At 33.8% G+C, this 21,802-nt stretch overlaps 1 protein-coding gene and 1 long non-coding RNA gene across 3 annotated transcripts in view; one reads left to right on the top strand and one right to left on the bottom strand.

Moving 5' to 3' along the window:
* Positions 1–1,813: 1,813 nt before the first annotated feature.
* Positions 1,814–13,740, bottom strand: LOC127876049 (uncharacterized). The gene is made up of 4 exons (XR_008047623.1): positions 12,874–13,740; positions 5,351–5,478; positions 5,008–5,125; positions 1,814–1,951 (listed from the first exon to the last, which is right to left on the bottom strand). It is a non-coding gene; the product is annotated as an uncharacterized LOC127876049 (long non-coding RNA).
* Positions 13,741–13,853: 113 nt separating this feature from the next.
* LOC127876034 (acid ceramidase-like) overlaps positions 13,854–21,802 on the top strand; it is a 27,313-nt gene continuing 19,364 nt past the window's right edge. The window contains exons 1-4 of one of the 2 annotated variants that reach the window (XM_052420881.1): positions 13,854–13,922; positions 18,232–18,321; positions 19,173–19,216; positions 19,731–19,815. In XM_052420881.1, coding sequence (XP_052276841.1) covers positions 13,905–13,922; positions 18,232–18,321; positions 19,173–19,216; positions 19,731–19,815 — 237 coding nt within the window. In that variant the 5' untranslated portion in view covers positions 13,854–13,904. Of the gene's footprint in view, positions 13,923–17,240; positions 17,382–18,231; positions 18,322–19,172; positions 19,217–19,730; positions 19,816–21,802 lie in introns of those variants that run through there. The other variant, XM_052420882.1, reaches the window with a different exon arrangement.

Raw genomic sequence — 21,802 nt, 5'->3', positions numbered from 1 at the left:
AGACATGTTACAGACTGGTTCAAATCCATCTCTGTAATTACTAAACTGATGGAATAACAGACCATTAACTAGCACAGAAAGAAGAATTCACCATTTCTAATCATCAATAGTCAGTCCTCTAATAATCAACTTTTACTCCGTTAATTTGAGTTCCTTACAAACTCTCCAACTGGATTAATTTTAAATGTCTCTATCAATATTGACAGAAGTCATAAATTAAAAGTGAAAACCTTCACTATTACTGGTATTTTACTTCTTCAAAATACAACATCTGTTGAGATCAGTTGACAATTCACAGTTTCCCCGTGAAGTTAATCAAACATATTCATTTAAAAATCTTTCCCATGAAGTTAATCATACATATTCATTTAAAAATCTTTGAACCCTTTTCAAACAGTTCATGTTTTAATGTTTGTTCAATACAAAAATATTTCTATTCCTGACATTTTTTCAAGTGGGCAAAGAGTCATAATTTACAACACTGAACATACATTCTTTTTATGTAATCAATTACACTATTGTAAGCAGTATCACAAAGTCACTACAATTTCTAAAGACATAATGCCAAGAGGAAAACTGCTTTTGACAAAATACATCCTTCAATTACATTGTGTTTGAATAAAACCCACTTTAGGGGGTCAGGCCATTTTGTCAAAAAACCCATTTCAAGTGTAATCCCCTACTCCTTTGACATTCAAGGGTCCTCGACCAATTAATCAGCAGCCCCTACAAAATACTACAATAAGATTTGCAAAGGAAATTGCCATTAAATTGTGGCATCACCCCAAGGCATGGGGGATTTCTTCAATTGATACTATTGGACTGGTACTTTCACTATAATTCTCAAACAACCTATAATTTTCACAACTTTCAAACCAGGCTAAATACAGAACATTCCCTACTAGACATGTTAAGGCTTTTCAAATGATGGTGTTACCGCTACATGAATTGAGTTAATTCTTTAATAGCATCACAAACACTTTCTTGACAAAAGAAGTAATGGACATAATAAAGCATCTTACCACATCCTTTAACGACCCTCATCCTTGATTTCTTATTGCAATAGGTAATAAATCAAGTGCACAGAACATAATATACTGTGTAGAATAGGTTAATTTGGTACTTGTAATTTAAAGGTAACTTCTATACTTTATAACCTAAATTGCCATTTTACACAAGTTGATAATTATGTTATGATACTCAACTGTGTCCTGTTGTCAGTTTCTCTCACATTTTCACTGCTCAAATAAAAAACAAACAAAATATATTTCTCAAATGTATACCGGTATGTTCCAAATATTTTGTGTTTGAAACACAAATGTATATCATATAATTATGAAATTATTACATCATGTAAAAAAAACAAATAGATAGAAAATAGTCAAAAATATCTAAATACCTAACATTACCTAAGTTTCACAGTATAAACAATTTTAAAACAACAAAACACAAAAAAATGTTTCTAAAATATTAACCATGTACTGTTGGATATCTAAATTGCAATTTTAAACAAGAGACATGCTTACAATTAGGGACCTGACTAACCAATCTAATTACTATGCATCCCATTACCCACTACTTCCGTTCCTAAGGGTCCACGGGAGAAATTACACCGAAAATGACTGTACCAGAGGACTGGTCTCTTCATTAGCACTAATCAAGCACATCCTGGCGATAGATTAAAGTTTCAATCAAGCGTGCATAGTAATTAATCCTACGTGGAATACTGGTGCAGAAACCAATTAAACTGTGGCAGACTCGTGCACAATAAGGTTGCGAACATGTGGACAGGGCAGTAGTAGTAATGAAATCATCACCCGTAAGGTCAGAACCTTATTTTGATGCCACATGGCTAGGGCTGGTGGGGGATTTAAATAAAACTCCAAAAGGCGTCCATGTTTGTCTCTGTTTGACCCCTTAAGCGTCGATTTCCATTCAGAGTGAAACCATGCTGGAAAATTAGGGTTAAAAGGTCACAATAAATAACGGATAAAATCTTTATGATAATCTAATACAGTATGAATGTTTTAGAAAAGAATAAGACGCCTTTTCCCTCCCCGTGGATTAATTTGCAAACCATCTTCATATTTCATAGAACCAGCGCAACTGGACATTTCAATAAACAGTATAAAATGATATTCATTTTCATACTTCAATGCATGTCCATTTGCGTGCACAAAACCTTGATTGACGTTTGGCAATAAAAAACATTGCTTGCTGCTAATAGACATACTCCAGTAGATCATAAAGAAATAATATAGAAAAAGTTCATTATATTTCAATATTATTATATTGAAATTGGCCACTTTATGCCCAAATATTCTTAGGGCAAACAAATGCTGATTTAATCTTGTTTTCAGTCATTCATCTTAGAAATACATACTAACACAACAGTATCAATTTCAAAGCAACAATGTTTGAAATACATTTTTAATTGCTAAAATATTATTAGACTATTAAGTGTAAAAGTGCTGTCCCAATATGAAAACAAATTCCATATTTAGATGAAAAATTAAACCATATTTAGTGGAAAAAATAAAAACAGAGTGACACAAATAATAAATCCCACAAGGACGGATCCTGACATTGCAGTTGTCTGCATACTGGTGAATGTTGACTGCACACTTATGCTCATCCTATAAAACACATTAATGAAGCCCACATTTGCCTGTCAATTGTTATTTTATTGATCTGACTAATGATTAATGACCGATCAATTATCCTAATGCAGTGGAAATGTGTACATTAACGCTGCAGAACAAAATAATAATAAAATACGGGCGGCAGGCACAATGAAAAGGGTTTTGTTACTGATTGCAAATTTGTATTTTATCAGCCTATAATAATGACAATGCAATATAGCATCATGAACAGTGCTTCCAGATAATGTTAGATACCTTTGTAGAAATAAAATTAATTAACCTAATACATTAATTTAAAGTGTTTTGTTCTTGTTACATTGTAAATATGGTTAATATTATACTTTCCAATAATGATGATGATGATCTTGATGGTGGTGATAGTGATTATGATGATGATTATGATGAAAATGCAGATGATCACAATCATACTGGTGATGATACTAATAACAAGAGTTCCGCGGTCTGAGACATATGCCTCCCCAAACAGGGCTTTGAACTAGTTACCCAAATTTCAATAGGGATCAGCCAATCGATCAATTTTTTATTTGAAGCGATGTTCACACTAATTGTGAAATTGACCTTTGACCTAGTGTCCCCAATTTCAATAGGGGTCGTCTACTGTCTAAGGCCAATGCACATGGGAAGTATATCAAGCCAATCGGTGAATCAGTTGAAGAGTTATAGATCGGAAACAATGTCACACTTAGTGTGACAGTTAATGTTTTAAAATAGAATAAAACGCCATTTGACCTAAAAACCCTAATTTCAATAGGGGCCATCTACTGTTCAACACCAATGCACATGAGAAATATTAAGCAAATCGGTCAATCTGATTACAAGTTATTGATCAAAAACAATTTTCAATATTAGTGTGCAAGTGACCTTGACCTTTGACCTAGTGACCTCAATTTCAGTAGGGGTCATCTACTGACAAGGACCTAAGCACATGGGATGCATCCAGTCAATTGGTAAATCCGTTCACAAGTTATTGATCCCAAACAGATCTACCAAAAGACCTACAGACCGACCGACATCCATTAAAACAATATACCTCCTCTTCTTCAAAGGGGGGCATAATAATGGTGCTTATGAAGATGATAATAATGATTTTCACGCAATGAAGATGATCATGATAATTATAATGATGATTGTGGTGGTGGTAATGATAATGATGATGGTGTTCATAATGGTGGTAGTGATAATAATAATGATGATGATGATGCTGATGATGATAATGATCTACAAGTTAAGACAGTCAACACAAGTACCATTTCTCTAACAATCACAATGTAAAAGAAACGTAACAACCACAAAACCGAAAGAATGAAAAACATCAATCCTCAATTATGAACTCAGATGTACCTCAATCCCCACGCCCATACAGGAAGTGCACATGGTCACCTTGTACCGGTGTGACACAAAACATTAGATGGTAATATAGCACTGCTCCTAAGGCTCACCTCACATTGTTTTAAGTGCACATTGAGTGTATAGAAAGAGCGCTTTTGTGAGTAACAGCTTATAATAGCGGTCAGATAAATACACTGCTACTACGGTTTGTTGGGTATCTGCGGAAATCTGATATGTCTCTAAAACTGCTTTTTTTACTGATTGTTATCATATTAAAAGTGCATTTTCCAATGATAAAATTGATACATGATATGTGCAGCTTCTATTTAGGGACTAATACAATATTTATTAAATTACATTTAAAATATAAATATTTGCTAATTAACTTTATTGGATTTATTATTTTTATGACAATATGTCCTTTTGAAGATTGTACGAACGCATAAAGGTTTGAAAAAGGATTGTAGGATTTCAATAAATATAAAATCAAATTGATTTAGTAGTTTATTTTCCATAAAACATAATTAACTGCAGCTGTATTATTTCTTTCAAGTAAGTGGTGTATTTACTTAAATTTGCATTAGTAAACATTGAAAAGCACTTCAGTTTCTGTACATATTGAAGCAAATAAATATACCTTGATTAAATTTAACACACTATATATTCATACAGTTTCAAAATCAGCATTAAGCACTTAACTCTTAACAGGATTTATTAATTTACCAGTTTTAAATGTTTGGCAATAAACTTTTTTGTTTAGTGGACATATAACACCCCTGTTTTTAAAGCATAAAAAACAACCTATAATTTCCGCAATATAAACATATACCCTACTCCTTACATTACACTCCCCGGTAGTATTTTATTTCAAAACTAGATCAGAGGGACACCTTTTATATTTTAATTAAAAATATTTATGAGACTTCAGAAATAAAACTGGCAAAATGATTCTCCTCTATCCTCCATCTACAAGTTTATTGTTAAAACATTTCATTAAAACTGAATGGTATCTCACCCAAAGATCTTCTTCAGCCTTCATTGGCAAAAAATCTAGGTCCACTAGAATCGCATTCTTTATCGAGGTGTCTCCAGCCGCGTTGACACACGAGCCTTGTGTTTTGATATCGCCAGCCCTTCAATGAATGCTGACAATTAAAACTGAATTTACGAGGCTGATGAGTTCTAAAAAGGCTCATTAAAACTCTATAAGTAGCAAAATGAAGTGACATTATCAGGTATTGCCCGTCGACCCTGTGGCTAAAAGTACTGATACGAGGGTTATCGATTAAGATTGAGAGAATACTAGGAAAGATAATGAAGAAATATGCACATAAATTAAGGGCCCTAATTATAAACACCTTATCCATGTCGTTTTTTGTGCAGGGTGTTGTGTCCACCATTGACAGGGCCTTATCTTCAACGCCTGTCCATCCTCTACCATGTGACCTTTGATCCAGCATCACAATGACCTCTGCTGACAATGGGCCTGAAAATGTATTTGACGTTTTGAGTGTTGAACATGATAATGCAGTAAATGATATGGAAATGTTTAGCAGTAAAAACAGTTTCACATTCAACACGCGAAATTGACTACTGCTTTAGACTATATGCTAACGGTGTAAATCATCTGGTTGAATTAGAAATCAAATAGATCTAACATGTCTATTTAAATATGCATACATGCAAAGCATGGTCACACTTCTGTGCTAGTGCCATACTGTTATCAGAGATCATACATCAAATTGATCATAATTTGTGAACATCCAAAAGAAAAAAAAACTTATTAAAAATGGTTCATTAACATGATACTTTTTCTTTTTCAATACAAGGTACCCCGTAAACAATCATGTACTTAGTTTACCCACAATAAATTGGCAGTCTTTGTCTAATAGGACCTCCTGTAACCTTATTATTGGAGGCCAAACAATAGTGGACCATCTTATAGTTGCAATCAAGACATATCATGTGATGGAATGGTCACAATGAGCTGAGTCTTAAAACAAATATGATTAAACAAGTACAGAGGTAGGGTTCCAAACAGAAATAATATTTTGGCAACAAGTCAATTAACTGTAGGTAATTTTTTGAATATAATATACAATAGAAGTCAGTATTTTAGAGGCCTAAACTAACAAGAGGGCCAAGATGGCCCCAGTTCGCTCACCTGAGAGGAGTCGGTTCATTCAATCTTTACCAAACGTCAAACTTGACCTAGATATTGTCCAGACAAACATCCTGGTCAAGTTTTATCATTATTGAACCAAAACTCTGGCATATGGAGTGTTTTTGTTTTTGAAAGATATGACCTGGTGACCTATATTTTGAGTTGACCCCCCCCCCCATACCAAACATCAAACTTTGCTTACAAAAATAAATATTATGACCAAGATTCATAAAATCTGAAACAAAATTGTGACCTCTAGAGAGTTTACAAGGATTTTGTATAATATAAAGAAAATTTGGACAATCTAAGGGCAATAATTATGGCATTTATTATATGATATATATAAAACCAATCTTTGTACCAAGTTTCATTATGATTGGGCAAAAATTGTGACTTCAAGAGTGTTCACAAGCTTTTTTTACTATATAAATATAAGAAAACTGCCCCCCCGGCTGCCATGTTATTCAACTGACCGGAACCATTTTCCAACTCAACTCTCATATCAAGGAAACAAATGTTCTGACCAAATTTCATGAAAATTGGGCCAAAAATTTGACTTCTAGAGTGTTCACATGTTTTCACTATATACATATATACCTGTTTTTTCACCGATCTGGACCATTTTCGAACTCGTCCGAGATATCAATAAAACCAATCTTTTGACCAACTTTCATGATGATTGGGCAAAAATTGTGACTTCTAGAGTGTTTACAAGGCTTCTCTATAGCCAAATAAGGAAAACTGCCCCGCCCACTGGCGGTCATGTTTTTCAATGGACTGGAACCACTTTTGAACTTGATCAACATATCATTAAGGCAAACATTTTGACAAAGTTACATGAAGATTGGGCATGAAATGTGACTTCTACTGTGTTTACAAGGTTTTTCTTTTTTTTGACCTAGTGACTTGTTTTTGACCCAGCATAACCCAGTTTCGAACTTGATCGAGATATCATTGGGACAAATCTTCTGGCCAAGTTTAATGAAGATCGGACATGAAATGTGGCCTCTAGAGTGTTTACAATCCAAATGTGGACGACGGACGGACGGATGGAAGACGGACAAAGACCGGTCACAAAAGCTCACCTGAGCAATCAGGTTAGCTAAAAATATACCTTTTGAGCAGGGAAATGGGGCCAAATTTCTGCCCCAACTTAGCCCTTAAATATACCCGTAATTGTCAGGGAATCATTAAGGATCAGGCTTGCTGGGATGAAGTGTATATTCTGATGCATGAGAGGTCACTAACTGAACCTTGCTCTGGGAAAACAGGGCTTAGTGTGTGATTTAAGTGTAGTCCCAGATTAGCCTGTGCAGTCTGCACCGGCATATCAGGAATGACCCTCTCCACCTTTGTTGTACATTCGCTAAAAAAAATATACTTCCTTTGAACAAAAATACCATAAAAGCAGAAAGCCCTGTTTTCACAGAGCGCGGCTTAACTTTTCATTGACAAAGGTTCAAACTTGTTACCTGAATTTGAAATGAGGAAAATAAAAACAAGAGCTGTCACCATAGGATGACTTATGCCCCCTTTAAATGCTTGATAGAAGTTATGAGCTTTTTTTGAAACCTAAACGCAGATTTCGAAACCTAAACGCGGACCCTAACTTCAAGGTCAAGGTCACAGGGGTCAAAATTTGTGTGTGTATGGAAAGGCCTTGTCCATATACACATGCATACCAAATATGAAGGTTATATCTCAAGGGACATAGAAGTTATGAGCGTTTTTCAAAACCTAAACGCAGATTTCGAAACCTAAACGCGGACACTAACTTCAAGGTCAAGGTCACAGGGGTAAAAAATTGTGTGCGTATGGAAAGGCCTTGTCCATATACACATGCATACCAAATATGAAGGTTATATCTCAAGGGACATAGAAGTTATGAACATTTTTCGAAACCTAAACGCAGATTTCGAAACCTAAACGCGGATCCCAAGTTCAAGGTCAAGTTCACACAGGTAAAAAATTTTGTGCGTATGGAAAGGCCTTGTCCATATACACATGCATACCAAATATGAAGGTTATATCTCAAGGGACATAGAAGTAATGAGCATTTTTCGAAACCTAAACGCAAAGTGTGACGGAAAGACAGACAGACGGACAAACGGACAGTCCGATCACTATATGCCACCTTTTCTTCAAAAAGGTGGCATAAAAATACTTCTTGAATTAAAAAAATCACATAACATTTATTTTTCAAATAATAAGAAGGCTCCTGTGGTAAGCTTAGGTAGGGTGAATCATACATGGTATCAAAAAGTTCTTTGATAGCAGGTCCATTCAGAAAACTCACTTGAAATCAATCTACCCCTGTAAATTATACATCTTCATCGCTACACACGAGTAGACTTGAACGCATAAAAACAAACTGGGCTAGAGTGAAACGGTTTATGTGGCTGTAGGCAAACATTACATGAGCAAGACCTTTGGTTGCAGGTCAGAAATTATTGCGTTGCATGTCATGAGATGAATGAAAACTTTGTCCTCCTGTAACACTAAGTTTAATGGTGCTGCAGATGCAAGTTTGTAGAAATAACAGGTGTCATCACAAGGGGAGGCATTACTTTGTAATACACAATTGCTTTAGGAAATCACCTTGTTTTTGCCTACAAATTAAATATTATTATGTTAATTATGAATATGGTGATCATATTTAACCGCAAAAGGTAAGACAATATAGAGTTCTATATACAGTTAATTTGCATGCAAATCATTGATTTACATTTGATAAATCATAGTTTAAAAGAGAATTATATGAACAACCAAATAAAGTTACCCTATGGTCTTACTTTGGCACACATTGAAAAACCATTAGGAACATTATGATTTGAGTATTTGTATAAAATGAAATGATATTACAGTTAAAAGTTTGGAAATGGAGTCTGCAAGATTGAAATGGACCTTCTTAGCAGAACATAAAACATCTAAAATGAACTACTGCCATTTAATGACAAGCTAGCATACAATTTAATAACAAATATAATTATAATGGTTATAACATAATTATTATTATGTAATTATGATAAAAACAACTATTATGACAATAATTATAATAATGACAATTATAAAACATGTAATAACAAGCAAATTCGTTGAATTGATATCCCCGCCATGGCAATATCCTTCTGGACACAAAAGTGTTATATTTGACACTCAAAAAAGCATTTTTTCAAGGTACAAAGGGTCATAACTCTGTTATTAACAGATGGTGTACAATGCCATTTAATGTGCATCCTCCCCTTATCCATATATATACTCATACCAAGTTTCAATGAGTTTCATTTAAAACCATCTTCAACAAAAACAAAACAAACAAAATGGATGAATTTGATGCTGATGCATATATGATGAAAAAATTTATTATTGGATGTTTATAAAGTTTACTCAATGTACAAGTAAACACCCTTACTAGTGTTAAGGGGCCTGTACACAAAGTATACCCAATGAACGAGTAGGTAAATAATCAACATAAATGATAATGCGACAAGTTAAAGACAGGTTTAGTGCTAGTACCGACACATATAATGGCTTGCATTAGCGACCAACTTTCATAGTGACAATGTAGCAGGTTTCCATTGTAACCAGCGTGCCCTGGGTTTGAATTAAATTGAAGCTTGTTAAAAAAGTTAAGTACACAAAGTTTATTCTAAAGCAGTTAAAATATTCTTAAGACTGCTTGAACAAGTTTATAACTTTCAAACAGTGAATTCCTGGTTAGCAATTCAAGAGATACAGTACAGTAATTGGGTTGTGCTCAACAAAGGGAAGTAGATATGGTTTCAAAGAAATTGTGTTGGTTGTATGTTCTACAGAGTAGGCTCCCCTAGACAATCAGAGAATACAGAGTGTTATGGATTTTTTGTAATACTATAACAAAAGTACTGTTACAACTGTATTACCGACCTCAACAATTAGACAGAAACTAAATAATACAAACATAATTATGAAGCTTTAAAAAAACAAAAACTAATTTAATGAAAGACATAAAATCAAGAAAATACCAATTTTCCCAGGCAAATTAAATAAATAATCTGATGGAAGGTGCACATTGAAAAGATTGGTTTTTGTCCAAAATGTGTCTTAAATGGACATGTGAAGTGAAATGACATGTAATTAATTCTATATAGATTATTAAAAATCATTAATAAAACACATTTTTTATTATTACATCATATTTCTTTATAATTAAAATTCTCTGGTGAAAATTAATTGGGAATACACAAGTCATGTATTGCTAAATATTCATTTAAATAATAATTTAATAATTATTTTTTTTTACAGCTTCTTTCCAGAATATTTGCTTTTTTTATATAAATGTTAAGTGGTCATAAATTGATCTAGGTACAGTATGTTATTTGGAAATCATATTAGATGCACATACAAGCAGGTCGATTTTGACGTGCAGAGACGTTTCTCACTCGAAATTATTTTACATACATCTTAATAACACTTAAGTGTTACAAAATAATAAAATGTATGGGCAAATTACACAGTTGAAGACACCCAGTATTGTTTTACACCTAACATGTTCGGTTATACCATTTACTAGTTCTTCCTGAATGCTTTGAGCTTTTATGAGTACATATGTACAGCTCATAATTCTTCTTGATAAAACCAAATTCAATGTAAAACAATAGATGTGTTTGTCAGAAACACAATGCCCCCTATTGCGCTGCTTTGATTATTTTTTTACCTTTGACCTTGAAGGATGACCTTGACCCAGGGATTTTTTTGGTGCGATTTTATAGCCGAAATTCGGCTATATTCCCAATCTCAAAATTATACTTTTTCCCAAATTTTGCTAAAAAATTCCCAATTGGGAAAAAAACGCTTATGACATCGGCTGTTTAGCTTTTTAACAAAGCGTAATCCGATCCTGTCTCGTACGGGTTTTAGACTATACCTCAATTTTGATAACGTCAGCATTAGTCGTGTGCACGATATTCTAGATGTTGTTCAGGCGCTTATTATATTTTTGATGAAATACAAGCGTTTTGTGATTTGGCTGAATGGAAAACAAAGATATCACGCAATTCGAAATATTACGTGAAATAGATTCCTACAAGCAAAAACCTGGCGGAAAAACGAAAACTGTTGATTTTTTTAAGCAAGTGTCATTAAATAAACAAACATCGTCAAGAAGTACAAGTCTTCACATTGAAACTCCTTCCAATGTTAATGATAGTAATTTAGTAACAAGTGACTCTTTTGCATCGTCATCGTTGATTTCCGAAAGCAAAGTGCTGACTGATATTCAATATGTTGAAAGCAGTAGTTCTTCAAAAGAAGATGAAGCGCCTCCTAATAAAATGGTGCCTGATGTGACTGAAGATTTTGTGTGAGCTAATTATGTGGAAAATTGTTTATCATGATGGTGTTTGTGATTAAAGATGCTGAACTCATTCTTATTGTTTTAAATCCAAATTTATTTTCCCGATTTCTTGAAAATGCCGATAAAATTCCCAATTTCAAAGCCATGGGCTATCTTCCCAAAAAGCTGAAAAAAGCCCTGTGACCTTTCACCACTCAAAATGTGTAGCTCCACGAGAAGTAAGTAAGAGATTGAATGGAGAAATGATTTATTTTTTTTTGACCTTTGACCTTCAAGAATGACCTTAACCTTTCACCGCTCAAAATGTGCAGCTCCACGAGATACACATGCATGCCAAATATGAAGTTGCTGTGTTCAATAATAAAAAGTTATGATAAAACTTTTACGAAGGTTAAAGTTTTAGGAAAGAAAAATACAATGATATTTGACCTTTGACCTTGAAGGATGACCTTGACTTTTAACCACTCAAAATGAGCAGCTCCGTGAGATACACATGCATGGTAAATATCAAGTTGCTATGTTCAATATTAAAAAAGTTATCAAAAAGTTTTGGGGCTGGCAGGCAGGCAGGCAGGCAGGCAGGCAGGCAGGAAGGCAGGCAGGAAGGCAGGCAGGCAGGCAGGCAGGCAGGCAGGCAGGCAGGCAGGCAGGCAGGCAGGCAGGCAGGCAGGCAGGCAGGAAGGCAGGCAGGCAGGCAGGCAGGCAGGCAGGCAGGCAGGCAGGCAGGCAGGCAGACAGACAGACAGACAGACAGACAGACAGACAGACAGACAGACAGACAGACAGACAGACAGACAGACAGACAGACAGACAGACAGACAGACAGACAGACAGACAGACAGGACAAAAACAATATACCCCCGATCTATCGATCCGGGGGCATAAAAATCAAGTATCAAGTTTTCTGTAAAATCGAATTCAATCAATCTTAAACATTGGAACAAACACAAAACCGGTTACCATTGATATCAATTTTCGCGTTGTTTGTGGATAAATGCTAAAAACAAAAAGTTGATAAAAAAACCCTTATAAAACCGAAAGCTGATGTTTTAAAATAGCTTTTTAATCTCTCTTACAGAGGTTTTGGAGATAGTCAGTATAGCATGATTGGTTGATTACACACGAGATCTATCTTGCCCAGTATTCTGGAGTTAGTTGATGTATAAATTAGCATATTTTCAAATTCTGAATACTCTGCGTTTTCCATTGCCAAAACTTAACACATTTTCGTAAACCGTTGATGTGTTTGAAACTTGTATTAATATCATTATTCTGCCAGCACACCATATCAAGTAAGTTGTTTTAATTTGTAAATTAGGGATATATTTATGATCTGATTGTTGTTATTTATGCTAGAAAATAGTTTATGTAGCTAATTTTACCTATTCAAGTGCCGCCTAAATTCTGGGTGGCAGACTTAACATGAAATATGCCCTAACCAGTTGCGATGCCCAGCGACCTGGAGGTTCACTATCTTGGAGTTGGATTATTGCAACTATACCATTTATTCTTTTATAATCTAATAGTATTGGTTCTCCTCATAGTATCGTGCCTTTAACGAAAAACCTTCAAGAAGTGCTGGAAAGTTAATGTTTTTCAATTTTTAGAAGTTGTAATTTATTTGATGGTAATCCATGACCATTACGACAATCATTCTCATAATTTACGGTGTTCCTTGGAAAGTATGTAATGTTTATTCCAGGGTGATGCTATGATTTTAATAACGTAACACACAATTATGTTAGTTTGTTTATGGATTAATAGTAGCTTTATCAAATGTTTTAATTATATGCTGCTTATCTTTTAATAAAATGTAAAAATATTTTACAACATGAGCACGAGTTTTGTTCCATTAAGTTACTTCTTTAAGAACAAGCACATGGGTATTGTAACAAATCTTAGCAACCTATCAACAGGGCCGATACGATACTATGAGACAATTGTACATGATGAAACCGATTAGCTACTACAAGGAGCCGAGTCTAGCTAAGTCTAGCAAGTATTTTGTCAAAACATTGCCGATTTAAATGCAGTTTTCATTGTTATTTTCAAGAATATACATTTAACTATAGATTGACATATAACACATGCGTGTGTTTGTATTTGTTGACTTCCAAAATTCGTATGTATTCATTAAGAGGACCGATACTCAGGATAGACATGCTGCCAGCATCTGCTCTTCTGTAGTGTCCATTATTATATTATCTGATTTTTTTTTTAATTGAACAAAAAAAACCTTAAAACCTACAACCTACAACATATAGTTTGGGTTCATAAAATGAATTAATCTACAACCCAATGAACACAATTTTAATCTCAACACGAATCGTCGTGCATTTTATTATCCATGGAGCGAGACAAAGTAAGGGAGAAAACTCCTAGCTAAGGTTTGATCATGTGATCTCAAGTCAAAATGGCCACAACAGTGTCGGTATGATTGTCTAATTTATCGATATTAAATTGAAATAACTTCATAGCTTGTTAACTCATGGCTTTAAAATAACATTTAAACAGAACGTTCGATTTTTAATGATCGTGAAATATTTGTATTTGTCATTTTGAATATTTCGTACTAGCTTGTAGATGACTTGGTACTGGTAGTGTACTAGTGACTTGTGCCTTTTGTGGATGTTATTTCCTGATATGCAGTCTAGTTCTTATTGAATGTTTTGAGCTTTTATGAGTACATAGGTACAGCTACCACTGATCTGGAGGGTCAGTAGCTGGGAGTTGGATTATTGCAACTAAGTCTACAGTCTCTCAAATCCTAAGTGCAGATTTTTTAAGTTGTCAATATCACCAGCAGAAATATATTTATACGTTGTGGAATGATGAACCTTGTAAAAAAAAAATTAAAAAAATCAGAGGTATACAAGCCATCTAGATCAACACTTTTCAGAACAAATACAGATACAGAGTCACTCGGCATCTAAAATAAAGTTATATCAGCAAAGACATAGATCTAATGTAATAACAATCATATATCGCAATTTCAATAAGAAGATGTTTAGGCTAATAGTATAACATGCTTGTGAGTTTTAGGTCATCTTCAAGTGAAACTATAAAATTATTTACTTAAAATAATTTAATATTAACTTAATTGCATAGAAAGCCTTAAAGTTTTATCAAGAAACCCCCGAGTTATATAAGCAATCTTCGTAGTTTCACAAATTTAAACGACAACAACAGAACTCTCCAAATTATTCAATCGTTTCGCCTTGCAACGCTTTATCATTTTTAGGTTTTTAAATCGTCAAAAGATGCATATAATGCCTATATTAGACCATGGCAAATGTTCAGTAATACTGTTTCCTCACAAATATCATAACTAAACCGAAAATTTGCGAATCTGAAACAACTTTTTTCAATTTTGTCAGTTTACCATACCGTGAAAAGATCCCTTTAAGAGAATCTTAAGAACATTTCTAGAGTGGGATCGTCAAATCCTTGAACTCCTGATAGCTAGGTGGACAACATTACATTGGCCTCAGTGAACCTTACATGACCTTAAGTGTTCTTTAGTGTCTGGCGCCTCTGACAGAATTAGGTGTTAAATGGTGATGTTTTTATACTAGAGTTGCGACACCTTAAGGGTTTCGCGGGATGGAATGAGTGGGGAGATCAAGTGTATTTGAAAATCGATTAAGAAGGGAAAAAAACAAATTTGGGTACAAAAACAAATTTAGTAAGAAAAAAAAATTGGGAACGTAAAAAAATAAGGGTACGAAAAACTATTTGGTTTGAAAAAAAATGGGTACGAATAAAAATTTGGGTACGAAAAAATATGGGTACGAAAAAAAATGGGTACAAACAAAATGTGGGCAGGAAAAAAAATTAATTTGGTTACGAAACCAAATTAGAGTACCAAAAAACGTACGGACCGAAAAAAAAAAAGGGTACGAAAAGCTATTTGGGTACAAATAAAAATTTGGGTATGAACAAATTTGGGTACGAAAAAATTTGGGTACGAAAAAAATGGGTACGAAATTTATTTTATTTGGGTACGAAAAAATTAGATACGAATTTTTTTTTGGTACGAACAAATTTGGGTACGAAAAACATTTGGGTACGAAAAAGATGGGTACGAAAAAAATAATTTGGGTACCAACAAAATTGGGTACGAAAAAAAATGTGTGTACGAAAAAAAAATGGGTACGAAAAAAAATGGGTACGAAAAAAATTGGGTCCGAAAAAAAAATGGGTACGAAAAATATAGGTACAAAAAATTTTTGGGTACAAAACAAAATTGGGTACGAACAATTTGGGAACGAAAAACAATTGGGTATGAAAAAAATGGTACGAAAAAAATTTGGGTTCCAACAAATTTGGGTACGAAAAACAATTGGGTAGGAAAAAATGGTTGCGAAAAAAAATTGGGGTACGAAAAATCAAATTTGAATTGTCTAGCTCGTGAATTGTCTCCTGGGGTGAATTGTCTTGGGGTTGCTATTAACGCTACATGTACTTCCAGCCAAGCCACGTGTTTATAGCGATTGCGCAATAAAAAACACCACTTTTTCGCGATTTAATCAAAAACTAGATTTTTCCCAGTTATAACAAATACGCCAACAAGTAGATCGCGTTCTGGTCCATAAACATGTCAAATTTCAACAAAGGTGTTGAGCCAGTTTCCAAGAGACTCAAAATCGCGGCTATAACCAGGAGCTTAACGAATTTTAGTCGCCAATATCATTCGTTCAATTGAACGTCATCAAATGATGACGTCAATATATCACACATTCCATACAAACACAAACTTTTTTTATGGAATTTGAAGTGGTTTACTTATCTGTGTTGTTTTAATATCTACAGTAAATCTTCTTGTATTTAATGCATAGTATTCTTTGTATTGTGTGTGCGTTTTGATAAAACAACAAGCATTGATATTAAATTTGTTTATGGTTGTTGTTTTTTACCATAAAGGACTTCATGTATAGGCTTGTTGTCGGCCTGTCTGTTCATATGATATGATTATGCATGACTATAAGTCGAAGGTCTCTGGAATTAGCAAAAAATGTTGCAATAACTTGTGAAATACACACTTTATACGAACATGGTGTTAACGTAAATTGCAATTTCAGGTGTACATGCACAATTTTAAACGACTCTTTGGTAAAAAATCTGGTAAAATTAAAAAACATCTTAAAAATAGATTCTGCTGTGACAAATAAACATATAATTATCCCTGCCAAAGGCTGAGGGATATAGAATTGGCGTTGTCTGTCAGTCTGTCCGTCCGTCTGTAACAAAAGGTTTTAGGACTATATCTCAGAAACTATATAAGAAATGTAATAAGCAACAGTCTTTAATTGAATATGATGTTTGTACATTAGGGGACTCCTGTATTGATTGCAATAGAGCCCACAATAGTCATGTTGCTTTTTTGTTGTAAAATCTTTATTACTATTTGAGTGTGTTACAGTCTTGTTTACCTAGATTAGTGAAGCACTCAGTATTTCATATTAAAATTATAACACGAATAACGCAAAGCTAGATAATGGTAAAGTAGAAATCCTTGTAGCGTAGTGATTTTATTTATACATACACAGGACCATAAACTTATTACATTGTGTTTAACTGTCCTATTGGACTAAGCGGCTGATTGTTATGGAGCATAAATTCGTTCTGTAACATTCTAAACAATGTTGATACTTTTGTCACATCCTGTTTAAATGGGATGTTAAGTAGAAACTTATTAACAACAAAACAAACTGCTCTAGAATATAGATACTTCAAATCACTCATCTTAATAGAAGGTCAATTATTTATAAGTGGGGAGGAAAAAAACAAACAAATCATCCTTTTTATGAGTAGTGTCAACGTTTTTAGACTTATTTGTAAAACTGTTTTTTCAATACAATATGTCAGCGTCTTCTAGAGTGTGCACAAGGTAAACTGTTGTTATTTTATTTTATTTTTTAAGGCACATTGCTTCTGCAAAGTGTAATAGATTAAAGACATTTGTTAATAATTAAGGGTTAAATTCTATTTGGTGTAGGATATGTACGATAGTCTCTTATGTTTGCCACATGTTTGCAACAAAACTTGCATTTCAGAAAAATATGTTTGATTTCTATATCACTTACACATAATTGTTTTAAACAATGTAGAAGGTATGAGTTGTGATCATGGAACAGAATGCACACTTTGTTTTTTAAATATTATTTTTGTAATTTCTACTAAGGACATATTGATCGAATAAAGGTATATTTACTTATATTCATTATAATCAGGAATAAAATTACATAACCACAGTCACTAAAGTAATCTCACTTAACGCTATTTGGCCCATATTTTTTTTAACATAGACGGCAACTGTATACTTTAGGCTGCCACGACTTAGACGAGTTTCACTCTTAATTCATGTCATGGGACTCTCCTATTAAAATCTGTACAATACTTGATCAGTGAGGAGATCAAATAAACCTTGATAAATTGCATCTTTTACTGCGCTATAAATCTCATCATTGTCATAAAAATACAATTCCCTTGGGTATCTTGTAATTACAGGATAAAGTAAGAAATTATATTATGACAGATATCTGCTGCATTGGGGATCCTTATTAGAAATTAAATATATGCAAAAAAAACTGTAATTTCAAAAGATATTCAGACTTTATGTATTGACCTGTCCAAAGGGGCAGAGGCGGGGATGCAAACAGGACCAGTGCACAGCAACCTGCCATTTCACGCTAAATCTTTCCCTAGTTTGTTTAATAATATTTAAAATTGTGTTTCAGCTGGCCAAGAGAATGACACCAATTTCTGCATGCATTCTATTGTGTATGACGTTGGGCTTACTTTGCCAAGGAGTTGCATCACAAGACCCTGTAAGATTGACAACTTTTCATATTATGTTGTAACAGTAAGAATTGACAACTTTTCATATAATGTTGTAACATGTAGATTTGTAATTCTTATATCTGCTGCATCATATAGGATTGTTCTAATGCCTTCGAACAATTATTCATCACTCAGACAGTTTACTGTTTATATGCATAAAACATACATATAAATCATAAAATCATAGATACTTATTACTTAATCAAATGCTCACATTTCTTTTTTAATAAAATAATAGTTATTAATGAAGCCATGTTTGAATATTCCTACAATTATTTAAGGATGTAAAATGGACATGAATAAATTTGCCTAATTGATCTTAAAATCTATATACTTTTGTAGGTAAGGCCAAACGACTTGATGAGATATTCGTGAGATATGCTTCTCCTAAAATATGCAAAATGAAATTAATTTTGTATTGTGCCTGCATGATTCATTTGTCCCACATTCAATTAAAAAAAACAGACTTATTTTTTTCTATTTTTTGTCATAGACTGGTTATTTTTCATAAAACAGTTTAAAGAACAAAATGGAAGCATTTAGTAAGCTGAGAGATTGGAGCAGAACTTTTTAGTAAATATATACAAAATGACTTTTATTCCTTACCTTTTGTACACCTCTAATTATAATAAAAATGGAATTACTAAAAAGATTTTAAATTGCACTCTCTTGCTCGTAAGTATGAGTGCAAATTTAGTCAAACAACTCATCAATTTGTTGTAACCTATGGAGGAATTTATTGAAAATGTTATTTATAGTCATATCATGGCTTAGACGTCCTACTACGCAATAATACAAATTTCCACTTTGACTCATAGTTTATGATATTCTTTTGCAGTATGCGCCTGTCTGTGAGAGAGGCAAATATCCACCAGCTGAAAGGTTGTTAAATGTTAGCATAAAATCATCAAGTAAACTTTTTTGTCAAGGAAGCCAAATTTGCAGATTCTAACTTCAGAGAAAGAAAACGTAACAATCCTATACATGGAAGTTAGAGCAAGAAAGCGTAACAATCCCACAAATTGAAGTTAGAGCAAAAAAACGTAACAAACCCAAACATGGAAGTTAGAGCAAGAAAACGTAACAAACCCATACATGGAAGTTAGAGCAAGAAAACGCAACAAACCCATATATGGAAGTTAGAGCAAGAAAATGTAACAAACCCATATATGGAAGTTAGAGCAAGAAAACATAACAAACCCATATATGGAAGTTAGAGCAAGAAAACATAACAAACCAATATATGGAAGTTAGAGCAAGAAAACCCATATATGTAAAACATATGCTTAGCATGTCTGTTTCAAGCATTTCCCCTTTAGATATTATTTTTCTTCCCTTTATTAAATCATAAATGAATGGTTTGAGCAGACATAAAAATATGCTATATGTTTTGCAGCCTTAAGGTGCCAGAGTATGTGATCAATCTGGACCTGCCTGCCCGAGACAGATGGACCCAGTTAGCGACGGAAAAGAGGCAAGAGGTACTGTAGGGTTTCTATGACATATGATTGGGAAATGTATTAATAAAGTAAAAAGATAAAAAAAAAATATATATATATATAGTCTCTGTGGCCTAGTTTTATGGGCATTTGCCTACAGAGCCGGAGGTAGAAGGTTGGCGCCTCACACGTGGAACATCGTACAATGGCTGGTTGCTTATTAAGCAGCGTGTTTAATTGACAGGTACTGATTGACCTCCTGCCAAAGGAAAGGAATGTGCAATTAAGATTTTCATCAGTAAACATGTCTTATAAGTCAAAACTGGCTGGCACTTGATCGCGAATGATGACACGATGATTAACAAACTTTTCTACAACATTTAAAAACTATTTTTATTGGTATATGATTTTTAAATTTGTAAAAATATTAAAGAACAATTTTAATTTCTTGTTTTTCTGTAAATTAAAGTTATCCTGTATATTGCGTTACTAACGCGATCTGGTCAGTTTAATGAAACATGTTTGCTGAAGTATCTAAAGCTGGTCAGTCTTCCTTTAGTGACATGGAACACTTACTTATACAATAATACTTTGCTGTTTGATTGATCTTTTATTAAATGCATGTTTTACAAATTGTTTTTAATCTTTTTTTTTGCTCATGGTGAGCTTAAGTGATGGCCTTTTGTCAGTTGTTCGTAATACATTGTTCTTTGCATGGTGTCCGTTTTAAACTTTTTTGCCCTGTTAACACTTTATCAGCAAAATTTATTCCCTAATCTGCGTGAACTTGGTCATTTCTTTGAATGATATGTCCACCAAGTTGAATTGTTTTGGTCATTTCGGATATAAAAAAACTAGGTCACTTGGTAAAATTAAAGAAAAGCTTGTGAACAGTCTAGAAGCCACAATTTATTGCCCAATATTCATGAAACTTGGTCAGAACATTTGTACCAATGATATTATCCTCCGCCATAGGCAGAGGGATATTGTTTTGGCGTTGTCCGTCTGTCCGTACGTCTTTCCGTCCGTCCGTCCGGAGCCATATCTTGGAAGTGCTTTGGCGGATTTTATTGAAACTTGGTTTGAGTATATATATGGATAAGAGGATGATGCACGCCAAATTGCATTGTACACCATCTGTTAATAATGGAGTTATGGCCCTTTGTATCTTGAAAAAATGCTTTTTTGAGTGTCAAATATAAAACTTTTGTGTCCAGAAGCATATTGGCGGGGGATATCAATTCAACAAATTTGCTTGTTTCACTAAGTTTCAAACTGGGAAATGTAATGCCAAAAACTTGGTCTTAATGTCAAATTTACTAAAAAAGCTAGTGAAAGCTCTACAAGCATTATTTATTGCCCAACCGTCATGAAACTTGGTTGTAGCCTTATTTTAAATGACATCCTATACTAGTTCCAAACTGATTCACAGAAAATCAAAAAACGGTCTCAAGGTCAAGTTAAAGAAAAAGCTTGTGAATGCTTAAGAGGCCATATTTAATGCACAATCTTCAGGAATCTTGTTCAGAATACTTATCTCAGTTATATTTTGGCTGAGCTTGAAAATGGGTCAAGTGGGATAGAAAAACTATGGTACTGGGTCAAATTTAATAAAAAGCTTCTGAACACTCTAGAAACCACATTTATTTCCCACTCTTCATGAAACTTGGTCAGAACATTTGTGCCAATTTGTGTCCATTGAAAAGCACGGCAGCCATTATATTATGTGTTTAAATGTACAATGTTTAGTAAAAGCATTTGGACACTCTAGCAGTCACAATTCTCTTCTCAATTTGAAACATGCTCAGAACTGAAAAAGTTGTGTTGTTAGGTAATCAGGGCTTTATTATTAAATTATTGTAGTTTGTTCAAGAATATGGCTGCCAGGTGTAAGGGCAGTATTTTTTTTTATACGTCTTTGTGAAACCTCCTGAACACTGCCTGATCAGATCAGTTTAGTTCCTCGGGGTCTCAGGTGGGCGCCTGGGGGATTTTTGCCCTCTTGTTTTAATGTTGTTTTATTTTTATT

Source organism: Dreissena polymorpha, chromosome 4 (genome assembly GCF_020536995.1).
Source record: "Dreissena polymorpha isolate Duluth1 chromosome 4, UMN_Dpol_1.0, whole genome shotgun sequence".
Classification (NCBI taxonomy): Eukaryota; Metazoa; Mollusca; class Bivalvia; order Myida; family Dreissenidae; genus Dreissena; species Dreissena polymorpha.
Note: the sequence above shows the minus strand (reverse complement) of the source record. Positions and strands in the feature narration are given on the sequence as shown.